At 44.6% G+C, this 15,195-nt stretch overlaps 1 protein-coding gene across 1 annotated transcript; it reads right to left on the bottom strand.

Moving 5' to 3' along the window:
• Positions 1 to 3,094: 3,094 nt before the first annotated feature.
• On the bottom strand, positions 3,095 to 9,882 carry si:ch211-119o8.4 (somatostatin receptor type 3). The gene is made up of 3 exons (XM_055883793.1): positions 7,830 to 9,882; positions 5,525 to 5,992; positions 3,095 to 5,442 (listed from the first exon to the last, which is right to left on the bottom strand). Exons 2-3 carry the CDS (start codon positions 5,929 to 5,931, stop codon positions 4,788 to 4,790), a joined length of 1,062 nt encoding a protein of 353 aa, XP_055739768.1. The 5' UTR covers positions 5,932 to 5,992; positions 7,830 to 9,882; the 3' UTR covers positions 3,095 to 4,787.
• Positions 9,883 to 15,195: the final 5,313 nt, after the last annotated feature.

Below are 15,195 nucleotides of genomic sequence, written 5' to 3'. Positions count from 1 at the left end.
TTAGTGCAAAACATAGCTGCTAGAATCTTGACTAGAACCAACAAATTTGATCATATTACCCCAGTGCTAGCCTCTCCACAACAGTTTCCTGTTAAGGATATGGCTGATTTCAAGGTTTTACTGTTAACCTACAGAGCATTACATGGACTTGCTCCTTCCTATCTCTCTGATTTGGTCCTGCAGTACATACCTACACGTACGCTATGGTCACAAGAAGTAGAACTGCTTATTGTCCCTAGAATTTCTAAGCAAACAGCTGGAGGCAGGGCTTTCTCCTATAGAGCTCCATTTTTCGGAATGGTCTGCCTATCCATGTGAGAGACACAGACTCGGTTTCGACCTTTAAGTCTTTACTGAAGACTCATCTCTTCAGTATGTACTATGATTGAGTGTAGTCTGTCCCAGGACTGTGAAGGTGAACGGCAAGGCGCTGGAGCGGCGAACCGCCCTTGCTGTCTCTGCCTGGCCGGCCTCCCTCTCTCCACTGGGATTCTCTGCACCTGACCCTATTACGGGGGCTGAGTCACTGGCTTACTAGTGCTCTTCCATGCCGTCCCTAGGAGGGGTGCGTCACTTGAGTGGGGTGAGTCACAGATGTGATCTTCCTGTCTGGTTTTGCGCCCCCTCGGGCTCATGCGGTGGAGGAGATATTTGTGGACTATACTCATCCTTGTCTCAGGGTAGTAAGTTGGTGGTCTGTTCTTTGGTAAAGTGAGTGGGGTTATATCCTGCCTGGTTGGCCATGTCTGGGAGTATCGTCGGACAGGGCCACAGTGTGTGCCCCCCCCCCCCGTCCCGTCTCAGCCTCAGCCTACAGTATCTATGCTGTAATAGTCTATCTGTCGGGGGGCTAGGGTCAGTCTGTTATATCTGGTGTAATTCTCCTGTCTTATCTGGTGTCCTGTGTGAATTTAAGTATCCTCCCTCTAATTCTCTCTCCCTCTCTCCCTCCCCTCCTGGAGGACCTGAGCCCTAGGTCCATGCCTCAGGACTACCTGGCCTGATGACACCTGGTCGTGCTGCTGCTCCAATTTCAACTGTTCTGCCTGCGGCTATGGAAACCTGACCTGTTCAATGGACGTGCTACCTTGTCCCTGACCTGCTGTTTTCAACTCTCCCTCTCTCCCTCTCTCTCTCTCTCTCTCTCTCTCTCTCTCTCTACCGCACCTGCTGTCTCGACCTCTGAATGCTCGGCTATGAAAAGCCAACTGACATTTACTCCTGAGGTACTGACCTGTTGCACCGTCTACAACCACTTTGAGTATTATTTGACCCAGCTGGTCATCTAAGAATATCTTTAAGAACAATCTGGCCTTAATGGCTGTGTACTCTTATAATCTCCATCTGGCACAGCAAGAAGAGGACTGGCCACTCATCAGAGCCTGGTTCCTGTCTAAGTTTCAACCTAGGTTCCTGCCTTTCTTGGGAGTTTTTCCTAGCCACCATGCTTTTACATTTGTATTACTTGCTGTTTGGAGTTTTAGTCTGGGTTTCTGTATAAGCACTTTGTGACATCTGCTAATGTAAAAATGACTTTATAAATACAGTTTATTGATTGAATGAATGATATCTGAATGAGAGATAACAAAATCAACAGGGGACCCCTGGAGGTCAGGGCCCCTGGGCCCGGTTGCTATTCGTCCATGATTGCAACAAGTTTAGATACCTGGCTAGACTAATTTACACATCTAAAAATTATTAGCTGACATGGCTAATTGAGTGACTGCTGAAAAACTGCTAATACACAACTGAATTTTGAACTTGCACCTTGTGTATTCTACTATTCTAACTCTCAACAGTAAAACCCAGACTGAGCTTATGTCGCTTATGCCTGGAGCTGGCCCTGTTTGTAAGTACGTTTTCCATGTCATTGCGCTGTTAGATAACACTGGGATTTGAACGTTCTCTCAGACTGAATTTCAGTGCAACTGAAACACGCACGCCAAGCGCACGCACGCACACACACACGCACTCTCTCAGCCTGATGCAAAACAACCGATTAGCCTATCTAATCAGCCGGGAGTTCAAGTGATTCCAATCTTCCCCAATGAATTTTAACTTCCCAATGAATGCTAACAGACTTTTGCTGTCTCTCCATATGAATTGCCTAACATTCAAATCCAATTACCTCTGTTTGTCAAACCAAGCCACTTTAAATAGATGGGATGCCCTTTGTGCTGTGTTATTAGACCAGACCAACGCGTGTTGATCAGATCGCTCCTCCCGTCCCTGTAAAATACAGGTGATTTTGTTCAAGCTCCAGATAAAAACAAGGCACTTTCTATCAGCACTCATAAGTCGAGGTAGTCTTTCATCAAGGTTACCATGCCGACTGAAAGCCCTCAAATAGCCTATATGACATGTTTGTGTGTGCATGCGCGTTCTTGCTTGTGTGCGTGTAAGTGCTTATGTGTGTGTGTGTGTGTCCTCTGTGTGTTGCCTGTCTGTCATAGGGCTTAGTAATGGGGTTATGGGTCTATTTTTCCTGCAGTAAACCAGTGGATACGATGTAATACAGAACCGAGCTACTAGAGGAGGGGAGTTCTTATTTCATTCTGAACACTAACCTCATTCTCTATACCACAGGAGGCTGCAGAGGGGAGGACGGCTCATAATAATGTATGGAATGGAGTGAATGGAATGACATCAAACAGCTGGAAACCATGGAAACTGTGTGTTTAATGTACTTGATACCATTCCACTGATTCCGCTCCGGCCATTACAACTAGCCCGTCCTCCCTAATTAAGGGGCCTCCTGTGCTATATGCTGTATATCTTCCTTATCCACTGCTCACTTTACTGCCATTTCGTTCTGTGTTCATTGAAAGCTCCACAGGGATTTCAGTTGATTCTATATGCAGTGCTTGGATAGGTCATGCCTATATATTGGGCAGTGTAGGTCCCTGAAGTGAGATGGAGTAGAGGCGAAATGAGCTGTTACAGTGGGTTGCTAGTTCAAATCCCCAGAGAGTACACTGTTCTAGTGGAATGGCCAAAAGGTTACTGGCCTGGATTGGTTTAGAGAGAACTCCAATGTATAAAGCATGACAAATATGTGTTATGTGCAAGCCAGTCTCGAAAGTAACATTTCAAACAGATTTAGAATAGTTTATTTAGTCAATAATACATTCAAAGGCACATTTTATTTTTCCTTTTGTTTACGTATTGAACAGTCACATGAACACTGGATTCATAGCTCTTCACTCTTATACTGTAAATTTAAACACAATATTTTCCCCTTAAGATTATGCACAGCATGCAATTGAAGACGACGTCCTTCGTTCTGAAACCGCCGCGGCCGTTTGCAATATTACAACCACAAAGAAGTTACTGCAAAAAAACACTGTTCGGACATCATTGCACGCACGGAAGAGGTACTGTAGAAAGAAAACAAACATATACCTCTTCGAAAGAGAGGCTACGATAGAGTAGCACACAAGGTCTTATCTGATGACCTGGAGTCTGAGATTGCTTAAACGTATGGAGTATTTTGCACACCAGTTTCATGGGCTTAGTAGTCTCAAATGCAGAGAATATGCCTACGAATTGGCACATCGAAACATCATCCCTGTCCCAGACAACTGGAAAAGATATGGGAGAGTAAGTGATATTGAACAGAGACATCTATATCTGAATGTAGGCGTACGTTTAAGATATACAATATACCACACCCTCATTCCAAGAATGAAACTTACCAGGCCTACCACTACCACCCACTGTCACAAGACAACATCACCCACTTACCCCAAGGCTTACCCTGTCCCTAGTTTTGGGGCAAGCTATGTTTTTAAAACTGTTATGTGTACATGATTATTTCCAGGGATAGACAACATTCTGAAATATATGTAGGTATTTTTTGTTGTTGAAGGAATACTACATTTCCATTGATGTAGTGATGCTGAGTGTAAAAAATGGCTCAACATACCTCACTCTCCCCTATTTGGGAGGCATGTTTAGAATATTAACCATGTTGTTCAATTACTGATGGCATAAATGGGTCTCACCTGTCAATCATGTTGTTGTTTTCTCTGTGGGAGAAACACTAACAATATTTCACCCCCTTTTGCCTTCATTAATGTAATTCTTTCCACACACACACACACACACACACACACACACACACACACACACACACACACACACACACACACACACACACACACACACACACACACACACACACACACACACACACACACACACACACATGCCACTTGATCAGGACCCTTGAATCTGAGTCTTGGATATGCTCTCTTCCTTTTCTTATCCTCTCCGTCTCTCTGCCAGCCCCCCACCTAGTCTCTCCTTGTTAGATCACTTGTTAGATATTACTACACTGTCGGAACTAGACGCACAAGCATTTCTCTACACTCACATTAAACATCTGCTAACCATTTGTATGATACCAATACAATTTGATTTGATTTGATTCCTCTATGTGTGAGGAGTATGAGTTGCTAAATGACACTTGCAAGGCGAAACCTAAGATTGTGAGATTCTAAGCCTCTGCTTTTATGACACACCTTCACATTTATGACGCTTTAACCTGTCTCCTCCCATTCCCCTTCTACACTGACTGAAGTGGATTTGACAAGTGACATCAATAAGGGACCATAACTTTCACCTCGATTCACCTGGTCAGTCTATGTCATGGAAAGAGCAGGTGTTCCTAATGTTTTGTACACTGAGTGTATGTAATCACAATCTGTTGAATAATTGCGTGTGTGCGTTTGTGCGTGCGTGTTCATCTCACTGGATCAGCCTGAGTGGCAAGGTGTGGTGTGTAGTTACAAAGTAGGAAGAGGGCGGAGGTGAGGAAAACGTTGTGGTGGCGCGGGGGTGATAGGTGGTCGCAGGCTTCCCAAGCATTTCCTCAGCGACAGCAGGAGGGCACGGAGCTGACGCACCGCCGGGCGAGACAACAGGAAGTAGAGGGGCGGGTTCCAGCAGGGCGCCAAACACACCAACAAGATGGCCGACAGGGATGCCACCTCCCAGAGGAGAGACACCTCCGTGTCCCCCTCTGTGGGTGGGGACAGGGACGCGGACGAGTTGAGGGAGGAGGAGGGTTGTTGACTGATAGGCGAGGCAACGAAGCTGACGTAAGGGGACATGACATTGACAAACTCCAGGGCGTAGTAGGGCAGCCAGCTGATGGCGAAGACCAGTGTGGAGCCAATCAGGAGCGCCGTGGCCTTCTTGTTGCGGCGGTCTGCGGCCAGCGTACCCCGGCAGCGGTGGAGATGGGTGATGATGAGGCCACAGTTGAGGGCAATGCAGAGGAGCGGAGCCACGTAGTAGACCAGGAAGGCTGGCACCAGGAAGCCCAGCCACTGGCCACGCCCCACAGACCATGTACAGCCACTGTCAAACTGGATGTATGTGACCTTGGGAAGGGCCATGGTGACAGAGACTAACCAGATCACTGCCACGATGCCGGCTCTGAGAGAGGGAGGAGAGAGGAGGTTACATAGCTGAGGTGGGCCTAAATGTGTGCAGATGAATGGTTTAATTCCGTACTCACACTTGTGTGGGACTGGCGGGCGGTCTAGCAGGTGGGGCCACTATGCGGTACCTGAGCACCGACAAGGCTGCCAGACTAAATATATCCACTCCGGCCGTCAGGGAGGTCATGAAGCCCAGCAGCACACAGATACCGCCCCCTAGCTGCCAGTCCTGGGAGCTGGCGCTGAGTAGGACGCAGGGCAGGGTGAGCAGGGCTCCCATGTCAGCCAGGCTCAAGTTGAGGAGCAGCACGGAGCTAGGTTTGGAGCGTCGACGAGGGTTACGCATCAGCACCAGCCACATGAGTAGGTGACCTCCGACCCCCACCAGGAGGGAGAGGACGCTGACCAGAGGCAGCACCAGGGAGAAGGAGATGGTGGTGTTGGTAGACACCGTATTGAAGAGCAGGTTCACTATGGCCGGCATGGTGGTGGGAGAGGGATGGAGGGACCAGAAGTATGATCTAGCTGCTCCCTTTGGGGATGGACTGAGAGAGGAAGGTGGGAAAGAGGGATGCACATAATTAGAAAGGCACACAAATTGATTTGAGGGATGAATAAGATGTTTTAATAATTTATGTTATTATATCCCTTTTATTATTAATCTATTAATAGTTTATGTTTGTCTGGTGCTGAGTTGGTGAATCACCTGCCTGCATAATTCACTGGGCCTCCCCTTAAACTGGCAGCTGGGATGACTCAGAACCAGGCTGGCAGGCCAAGTCATCTCGTTCAGACACACAACGCTGATGGGTAGTCTGAACAGTCTGTGTCAGTCCTGTGCCGCTTCCCCTGAGAGCAGACGATGTAATTTTGTGTGGCGACATGTACTCTGTCTCTATCTCTCTCTCTCTCTTTCTCTCTGGGGAGAGCACACCTTAAGAGCATAGATTCAACACAGGCCAGCACACGTCGTCACACAAACTGAAAAAGACATCACATCTGCTCTCAGGGGAAGCAGCAGTGCAGCAACAGCACTGACACACAGTGTTCAGACCCCTCATCAGCATCACAGCGTTGTCTGTCTGAATGAGATGCAAGGTGAGGAAGGGAACAGAAACGAGCTGACCGCTGGGAACAGACTGTGACTGTGGTACACCACCTTGTCAGCTTGACGGGTGAAGTGAACTACTCTATCTAGGGCTTGACATTTGGAAAGTTGTTGTTTGCTGGGTGGCAGGTAGCCTAGTGATTAAGAGCCAGTAACCGACAGGTCTCTGGTTCGAATCCCTGAGCCGACCCGGTAAAAAGTCTATCCATGTGCCATTGAGGAAGACATTTAACCCTAAATGCTCTAGATAAGACTGTCTGCTAAATGACTCAAATGGAAATAAAGTCCAAAAAATAGCCCTAAGTAAATAGCTCATACAGAGCTTTCCATCCACACCAGTCATTTATACAAATACTTTTAGTGGCCCTGCCGACTCCACACCTCTATTCTTCTTTATTCTGATTACACCTTATCACCCTTCTGTAGGGTGATGTGTCAAAAATATCAGGCCTAAATGTATTTGTTCCATATGTTGGCACAATGAAATCCAAATTCAACCTCCATGTACATTCAATAATGATGATACGCTGTAGGCAGATCCATCCATACAGATACATTATATCTCTGCTTGAATAAATGTACATTAAAGAGATGCTAGTAAATTATGCTGAACCACCTGAGAGAAAATAATCATTACAGCGCCTCTGAACGTTACACTGGGATGCAGCTGCTGACAAAAATACTGTGAATGTGTCTATATCCTATTTAATACGTACCTTTCCCCATTCAACCAACGTGTGAAACACACTGCAAACATTACAGAGAGAGTGAAGGAAAGAGAGACAGAAGTGGCCAAATATAGGACAGAGAAGACATGGAATGAGGTGAAAGAGGGACGAAGACAGCAGCACATGAGAATTTACGAGCAATATAAACGTAGCTAATGGGAAACAGAAGGATAAACTCATTGTGCATTATTTTAGACACATTGACCTCCAGCTGAACCGAATTACAGCAGTTTATGGCCTGCTATTAAATCCTCTTAGTATCCATGTTCATAATGTCATACATTTATCCAGGATTGTTTCTTTAACACTTTGCACCAATAATCCAAGGGGAATTGGCTCTTATTAAATTCCCTAACCATTACATGACATTATATAATTATGTCTTCAATCACTATAACACCCTAGCTGGAAACTTAACTGAATATTAAGACAAGAGTCTGCATACTGAAACGACAGTAGGAAGATTGCTAAACAGAAAAGGGGTCAGTGAAGGACAGCAGCAGTAAGCAGAGAAAACCTTTCTTTAAAGACGTGTGTCACACTCACTGTGGCCAGGGTCCTGCTCCAGGGAGAAGTCATCCTTTCACCATCAGTGGCTTTGCTGCATAAAGAGACAGAGAGAGAGAGAGAGAGAGAGAAGAGGGCACACACCTGCGTCCTGCCCTAAAACCTCCCTCACTCGCTTTCCACCATCTCTCTCTCTCTCACACACACACACACTCCCCACCAAAAGGGGTGGGGGGAGGGGGGCACACGAGCTCTGGGGGCCCATGTGCCTGCAATCGATGTCTATTTTTTATTTATTTAATCAATCATTTTGACAGTAACACTTTAAAAAGTAATTAATATACCTTTTTTATGTCAATATGTACTAGGAAGCTAAGTGTTTGTTTCTTGGGTGTCAGTAATGTGACTGAAAAAGTGCCTTAGACCTTTTTCTATGATTGAAAGTATAAGGGGATATCGGTGAACAAATATCGGTCAAGGGTACGACGGCGCATGTGCAATAAGTGGAGCTCACTCAGATGTTCAAAAGTGCTTGTCAGACCGAGAGCCTAATGCTTCAAATACAGCAGTTCCGTAACATCTTTAATTAAACCACTCGTTCTTCTTAATTGCCGGCCTCAGCATGTTACGGAAAGAGATGAAGTGTATAGGAAGCTCTGGGGACAGGTCATCTGGATACTGATGCAAACAGATGATCATCTTTGGTGGACAACAGTTCTTGAAGGCTTGAACCAAAAAAAGCGGTTTGCGATTTCATTCATACTGGTGAACCGGTGTTTGAGTTGTGTGGTCGCAATTTCAACAGTCGTTTATCTCTGGTATATCTTGGCATGCATCCTTCAAGACTGAGTTTAAATGTGTGAAGAGCAATGGGCATACAGTATAATGCACAACGTCTCAGGAAAGACTGTCTGGGTTCGCAATACTCAGTATAGAAAACAGTCCATGGTGAATCATTTGCACACAAAAAAGGTGGCCTTCAGGAGACCAGGGGAGTCTCTCAAGTTGGATTGAATTTGATTGAATTGAATTGACGTTGAATATTTCAGGCCATTAGTGGATGCTATTAGCCAGACAAAACCCACTGAGTTCAACAATAAGTAGTGGCTGAATTGATCCTCAGGCTGACTACTTCTTTTCTCATTGTTAGGCTATTTGATGTGTAATTTTTTAGAAAAAGTGTATAAATAGCAGCTAAATACCGTATGTAGCTATAAATAGTACACTGCACAACGAAACAATCCCTAGTAAGATAGTGTTTTGAGGGTGGACTGACTGTATTATTTGGCATTAATAGACTGGTTTTACACACAACAACTTTCTATCCGAGCTGGGGATGGCTCATGTCATACACACCGGACACTTAACAAGATAGAGGATAGAGTACGTTTTGCTGATGATGAGAATGGAACATATATGTTTTTTAGTGCTGAGCGATTAACCAAAATGTCTGTTATGTTACCAGCTATTGAATTCCATTTAGTTCGGTTTTGTTCTGTGAGCTCGATGTGTACATTGCGCAGTTTCTCTAGAGATAAATCAGATCCAGTCTGAACCGTGCGATGTAGTAGGGAGTTGTAGTTTCCAACATGCCAATATTCTACATTAGTTCAGTGCATAAAATGTGGTAATTAAGCACCATAATCAATTGTGCATCTACTTTTCTGGGCTTAATAAGTGATAAGCAGTAATGGACAGTCACTACCATCATGGGGCTTTTATTAATTATTTTATTCTGTGTTGTTGCACCATTCAACCCAAATAATCGAAACCGAACAGGTAAACAGGTCAACATTCACAAGGCCGCAGGGCCAGACGGATTACCAGGACGTGTACTCCGAGCATGTGCTGACCAACTGGCAAGTGTCTTCACTGACATTTTCAACCTGTCCCTGACCGAGTCTGTAATACCTACATGTTTCAAGCAGACCACCATAGTCCCTGTGCCCAAGAGCACTAAGGTAACCTGCCTAAATGACTACCGACCCGTAGCACTCACGTCTGTAGCCATGAAGTGCTTTGAAAGGCTGGTCATGGCTCACATCAACACCATCATGCCGGAAACCCTAGACCCACTCCAATTCGCATACAGCCCCAGCAGATCTACAGATGATGCAATCTCAATCGCACTCCACACTGCCTTTTCCCACCTGGACAAAAGGAACAAATATGTGAGAATGCTATTCATTGACAACAATTCAGCGTTCAACACCATAGTGCCCTCAAAGCTCATCACTAAGTTAAGGACCCTGGGACTAAACACCTCCCGCTGCAACTGGATCCTGGACTCCTGACGGGCTGCCCCAGGTGGTAAGGCTAGGTAACACCACATCTGCCACGCTGACCATCAACACGGTGGCCCCTCAGGGGTGAGATCTCATTCCCCTCCTGTACTCCCTGTTCACCCATGACTGCATGGCCAAGCACAACTCTAACACCATCATTAAGTTTTCCGACGCCTAATCACTGATAACCATGAGACAGTCTATAGGGAGGAGGTCAGAGACCTGGCTGTGTGGTACCAGGATAACAACCTCTCCCTCAACATGATCAAGACAAATGAGATAATTGCGGACTACAGAAAAGGGAGGACCGAGGACGCCCCCATTCTCATCGATTGGGCTGTAGTGGAGCAGGTTGAGAGCTTCAAGTTCCTTAGCTTGGTCACGAAAGTCAGAAAAGCAATAAAATGAATCGCTTACCTTTGATGATGTTCGGATGTTTGCACTAAGGAGACTCCCAGTTACACAATACATGTTATTTTTGTTTGATAAAGATTAGTTTTATAACCAAAAGCCGCCATTTGGTTTGCGCGTTATGTTCAGAAAACCACAGGCTCGTTCCGGTCCTGAAGGGCAGACGAAAATTCCCAAAAGTATTCGTAATGTTCGTAGAAACATGTCAAACGTTTTTTATAATCAATCCTCAGGTTGTTTTTAACATACATAATCGATAATATTTCAACCGGACGGTAAACTATTCAATACTACAGAGAAAGAAAATGTCGAGCTACAACTTTCGTGCGCATGAACTAATCAAAGGACACCTGACACGTTTTGATAAATCTCGCTCATTTTTCAGAATAAAAGCTTGAAACTATGTCTAAACTATGTCTAAACTATGTCTAAAGAGCACTAAATAAACTTCAGTTAGTGCTAAATACGGCTGCTAGAATCCTGACTAGAACCAAGAAAATTGATCATATTACTCCAGTGCTAGCTTCCCTACACTGGCTTCCTGTTAAGGCAAGGGCTGAATTCAAGGTTTTACTGTTAATGATCAGCTATATTAAGCCAACTGACATTTATTCCTGATTATTATTTGACCATGCTTGTCATTTATGAACATTTTGAAAATCTTGGCTCACTCTAATTCTCTCCTTCTCTCTTTCTTTCTCTCTCTCGGAGGACCTGAGCCCTAGGACCATACGTCAGGACTACCGGGCATGATGACTCCTTGCTGTCCCCAGTCCACCTGGCCTTGCTGCTATTCCAGTTTCAACTGTTCTGCCTGCGGTTATGGAACCGCCACCTGTCCCAGACCTGCTGTTTTCAACTCTTAATGATCGGCTACGAAAAGCCAACTGAAAATTATTCATGATTATTATTTGACCATGCTTGTCACTTATGAACATTTTGAACATCTTGGCATAGTTCTGTTATAATCTCCACCCGGCACAGCCAGAAGAGGACTGGCCACCCCTCATAGCCTGGTTCCTCTCTAGGTTTCTTCCTAGGTTTTGGCCTTTCTAGGGAGTTTTTCCTAGCCACCGTGCTTCTACACCTGCATTGCTTGCTGTTTGGGGTTTTAGGCTGGGTTTCTGTACAGCACTTCGAGATATTAGCTGATGTACGAAGGGCTATATAAAATAAACTTGATTTGATTTGATTTGATCTAAAGCCTGGACACAGCCTGAGGAAGCCTTTGGAAAAGGAATCTGGTTGATACCCCTTTAAATGGAGGCGGGGCAGGCAATGGAACAGGGATTTTTCCAAATAAAAGGCACTTCCTGGTTGGATTTCCTCAGGTTTTTGCCTGCAAAAGCAGTTCTGTTATACTCACAGACAATATTTTGACAGTTTTGGAAACTTTAGAGTGTTTTCTATCCTAACCTGTCAATTATATGCATATTCTAGCATCTGGGCCTGAGAAATAGTCCGTTTACCTTGGGAACGTTATTTTTCCAAACATAAAAATAGTGCCCCCTAGCTGAAAGAGATAAACAACTTTTTTTGTCAAGTTTGCAAAGCAAATCAGCTAGCCTGCACAATTCCCAGATATTTGGGGCAAGGTTGTATGCAAAATAATCATAGGAAAACCACGCTCTCACCACGCTCTCAGAACGTTATGTGCTAGTTGGGAAGGCAGTGGTCTGAATCTGACGTACAATATTTCACTGTCTGACCTCAATAAAAACATTATATTAACAGTTTCATTGACAGTTACTGAGAGAGAGGATAGTCCTCCATCTCCTATTTTCATGTTGTCCACCTCTCTCTTCTCTCTATCTTACCCACTGTGAAAACCTACTTTGTTCTTTCTCTATCCCTTCTACCTTTTCCACATTCCCTCCTGCATCCCCCCACACACTGACCTTTCTATCTCCCGTCTCTCACCGCTCACTTTCCCAGATTATGTTTCACTTGATTTTCTCCCTCCATCCCCCCTCCTACCGCTGACCTTCCTGTATCTCCATATCACTCCCTCTCTCTATCCTCTGTTTGATCCTCACTAATCCAGTGGCAGTCTGGGATCATGAGGATTCACTTGTTGTTAAGGAAACCCTTCAGAACACAAACAACATACCCAGGTGTGGAGGGGAGAGAGAGAGAGAGAGAGATAGAGCACTATGGTACTCTGTGGTACACAGGGTCATATAAACTCATTATGAGCCTTCTGGTGTTTACACAACCATGTCAAGTGCCTCGCCAATATAACCCATCTGCCACTGTCACCCCCCACCACTCTATCTTTGTGTGTGTGTGCACATGCATGCATGCTTGTGCGTTAGAGTGTGTGTGTGTGCAGGGCGCACCTGGTATCTATTTTATGTCAATTGCCTTATGTCAGCGGTGTGTGTGTGTGTGAGTGTGCATTCGCGCACATATTTATATGGGCTCATGCATGTGTAAAGCATGTGTGTGTATATTAAATGCGTCCACTCTAGTGTTGACAGGAAGTAGGTCTAATTAGAGCTGGCTCTACGGGGTGGCAAAGCCAGACATGGACCCCCCCAGATAGAATTTATGCCCCACAGTTTTGTTTTCCCATAAACATAACACATGGTATATGAATTACCCTGCCCGGTTTTGCCAATGTAGCTCTACCGGCCCTGCCAGTAGGGCACCTCATATATTCACTGGTCTCCTAGACCGAAATGTAGCTTTATCCTGGTCTATAAACACTTTCAATACTGATTTTCCTTTTTTTTTTTAAATAAGGATTTTTAGTCAAGGACTAGTCTAGGTTTAATCTGGGTCTTGAAAACCAGCTCGAAGTGTATGCAGCAGCTCATCTCTAATTCTGAACTGTTGGAATATTTTGAGGTATAAATGACAAGGAATTGTAAATCCATCTCACATGCTGTATTTTCACAGTATTCCATCTCCACACACCTTCAATCCGTCAGTCGAACCCTTACCGATCAGTAAACACGAAACCAAAACAAAGCGACTTCGTGCCAATAACAATAACAAGATAGTGATGCACTGAGAAAGAGATGAATTGAAAGCAGACCAATAGAAGAAACATGCATGTTCCATCTTAAACCAAAAATGTTACAGACTGGTCTCATACCTGTTCCACAGACTGTTCCGGAACACTGTCAGTATCAGCCGACTACACTCTTCTTCCAGGTCAGTGATCATTTTCTACAGTGGATTCTGTAAAATAAACAAAACAGCTTCTGGTCCTACGCGGTGCCCAAAAGGGGTGTAAAAAAGTGAGCAAAATAATCACACTTGAATCTGTGTTCTGTATTGGACCATAGTCGATGGCTTGTATTCTGTCATGGTCCTGATCTCAAAGTCAGTTATGAGCTTCAGTTTGTAGGCCAGCTTGTTGTACGCGGTTAGCGTCGCTTCAGCCTAAACAAGATGGGAGAATATTAAATCATACCGATTACGTATTTTGTATAAGCATTGGGCAACACCAGGGTCATTTTCATTAGGCACCAAATGGCAGAAAAACAGACTAAATTGGAAGAGAAAAAAGTTGTGAATTTCCTCTTGCAAAACTTCCAGTAGCATGTCTAATGAATGCACCCAAGTTAAGTAGCCACTCTATCATTCTCTTCACTTCCCGTCTCTTTGACCTTGGCCAGAGCAATCTCTTTCCACATGTATTGCTGAGACAGCTCCAGGCTCTTGGGCTGATGCAGCTCCCTTGTCTCAGTTAACCAACTCAATGTATGCAGGGGTGAACTTCTGGGTGGAGAGGATGTGCTGGAGCCTCGACTGCTCCTGTTTGAGGGTCTCCTGAAACAGACGACAACTGTTCAGCATTTTAAAGAATAGCAATTGCCAATAGTCTTCCAACACCCAGTTACAGAACCAGGGCTCGTATTTAAAAATATCTAAGGCACAACCGATCCTATGTCAGCACTGCTGAGCCAAGATTTAACATGTTACAAGGAACACCATTTCACCAGGGGATTTCACAGGGGTGTAAAGTACTTAAGTACAAATACTTTAAAGTAAAACTAAAATAGTTATTTTGGGGTGTCTGTACTTAACGATTTATATTTGACAACATACTTCACTAAATTCCTACAAATATTCCATACCCCTCCCCCACCCAAAAGTGTCATATTCGTACACTCAAGAGAATATCCCTGGTGCAGTCCATGAGGAGGAGATGCACTGCAGTACTTAATGCAGCTGGTGGCCACACCAGATACTGACTGTTACTTTTGATTTTGATCCCCCCTTTGTTCAGGGACACATTATTCCATTTCTGTTAATCAAATGTCTGTGGAACTTGTTCCGTTATATGAGTTTAGATAGGTTAAGCATGAGAGGCTATCTGATCGGAAAAAGTTAAAGGGCAAGACTGTGCAGCTTCCCTGTGAGAAACCAAATCGAATCTGTCTAACATGAGCTCAAACCACTAGACAGTGGTGGGCCGTCAGGGCCTGCAAGGCCTTCTCTGCTGGCCTAAACATCATCAGAATCTATTTTTTTTTTAAATATATTTTCTCACAAATACATATTAAATTATTCCCCAGAGTAAGAGTTATACTCTTCATTTCATAGCTTTCCTCTTGGTTGCACTGCTTCCAGCCCCAGGTTGAGATTTGGAGGGCTGGTCTTTATGTTAGATCTTTTATCCAATCATATTCAGCCATCATGTGTTGCCAGGGGTCTAAAATCTGCCCTCAGGCCTTCAGAATCAACAGTGCGGGCGC

Source organism: Salvelinus fontinalis, chromosome 26 (assembly GCF_029448725.1).
Source record: "Salvelinus fontinalis isolate EN_2023a chromosome 26, ASM2944872v1, whole genome shotgun sequence".
Classification (NCBI taxonomy): domain Eukaryota; kingdom Metazoa; phylum Chordata; class Actinopteri; order Salmoniformes; family Salmonidae; genus Salvelinus; species Salvelinus fontinalis.
The sequence above is the reverse complement of the archived record's forward strand: the minus strand, read 5'-3'. Positions and strand labels throughout refer to the sequence as shown.

Excerpts from the sequence above, each read along its gene's own strand:
- si:ch211-119o8.4 (XM_055883793.1), bottom strand. The coding sequence starts at position 5,931 with ATGCCGGCCATAGTGAACCTGCTCTTCAATACGGTGTCTACCAACACC. Across the intron at positions 5,443-5,524 it reads CCCGCCAGTCCCACACAAGT|AGCCGGCATCGTGGCAGTGA; the intron begins GTGAGTACGGAA and ends TCCCTCTCTCAG.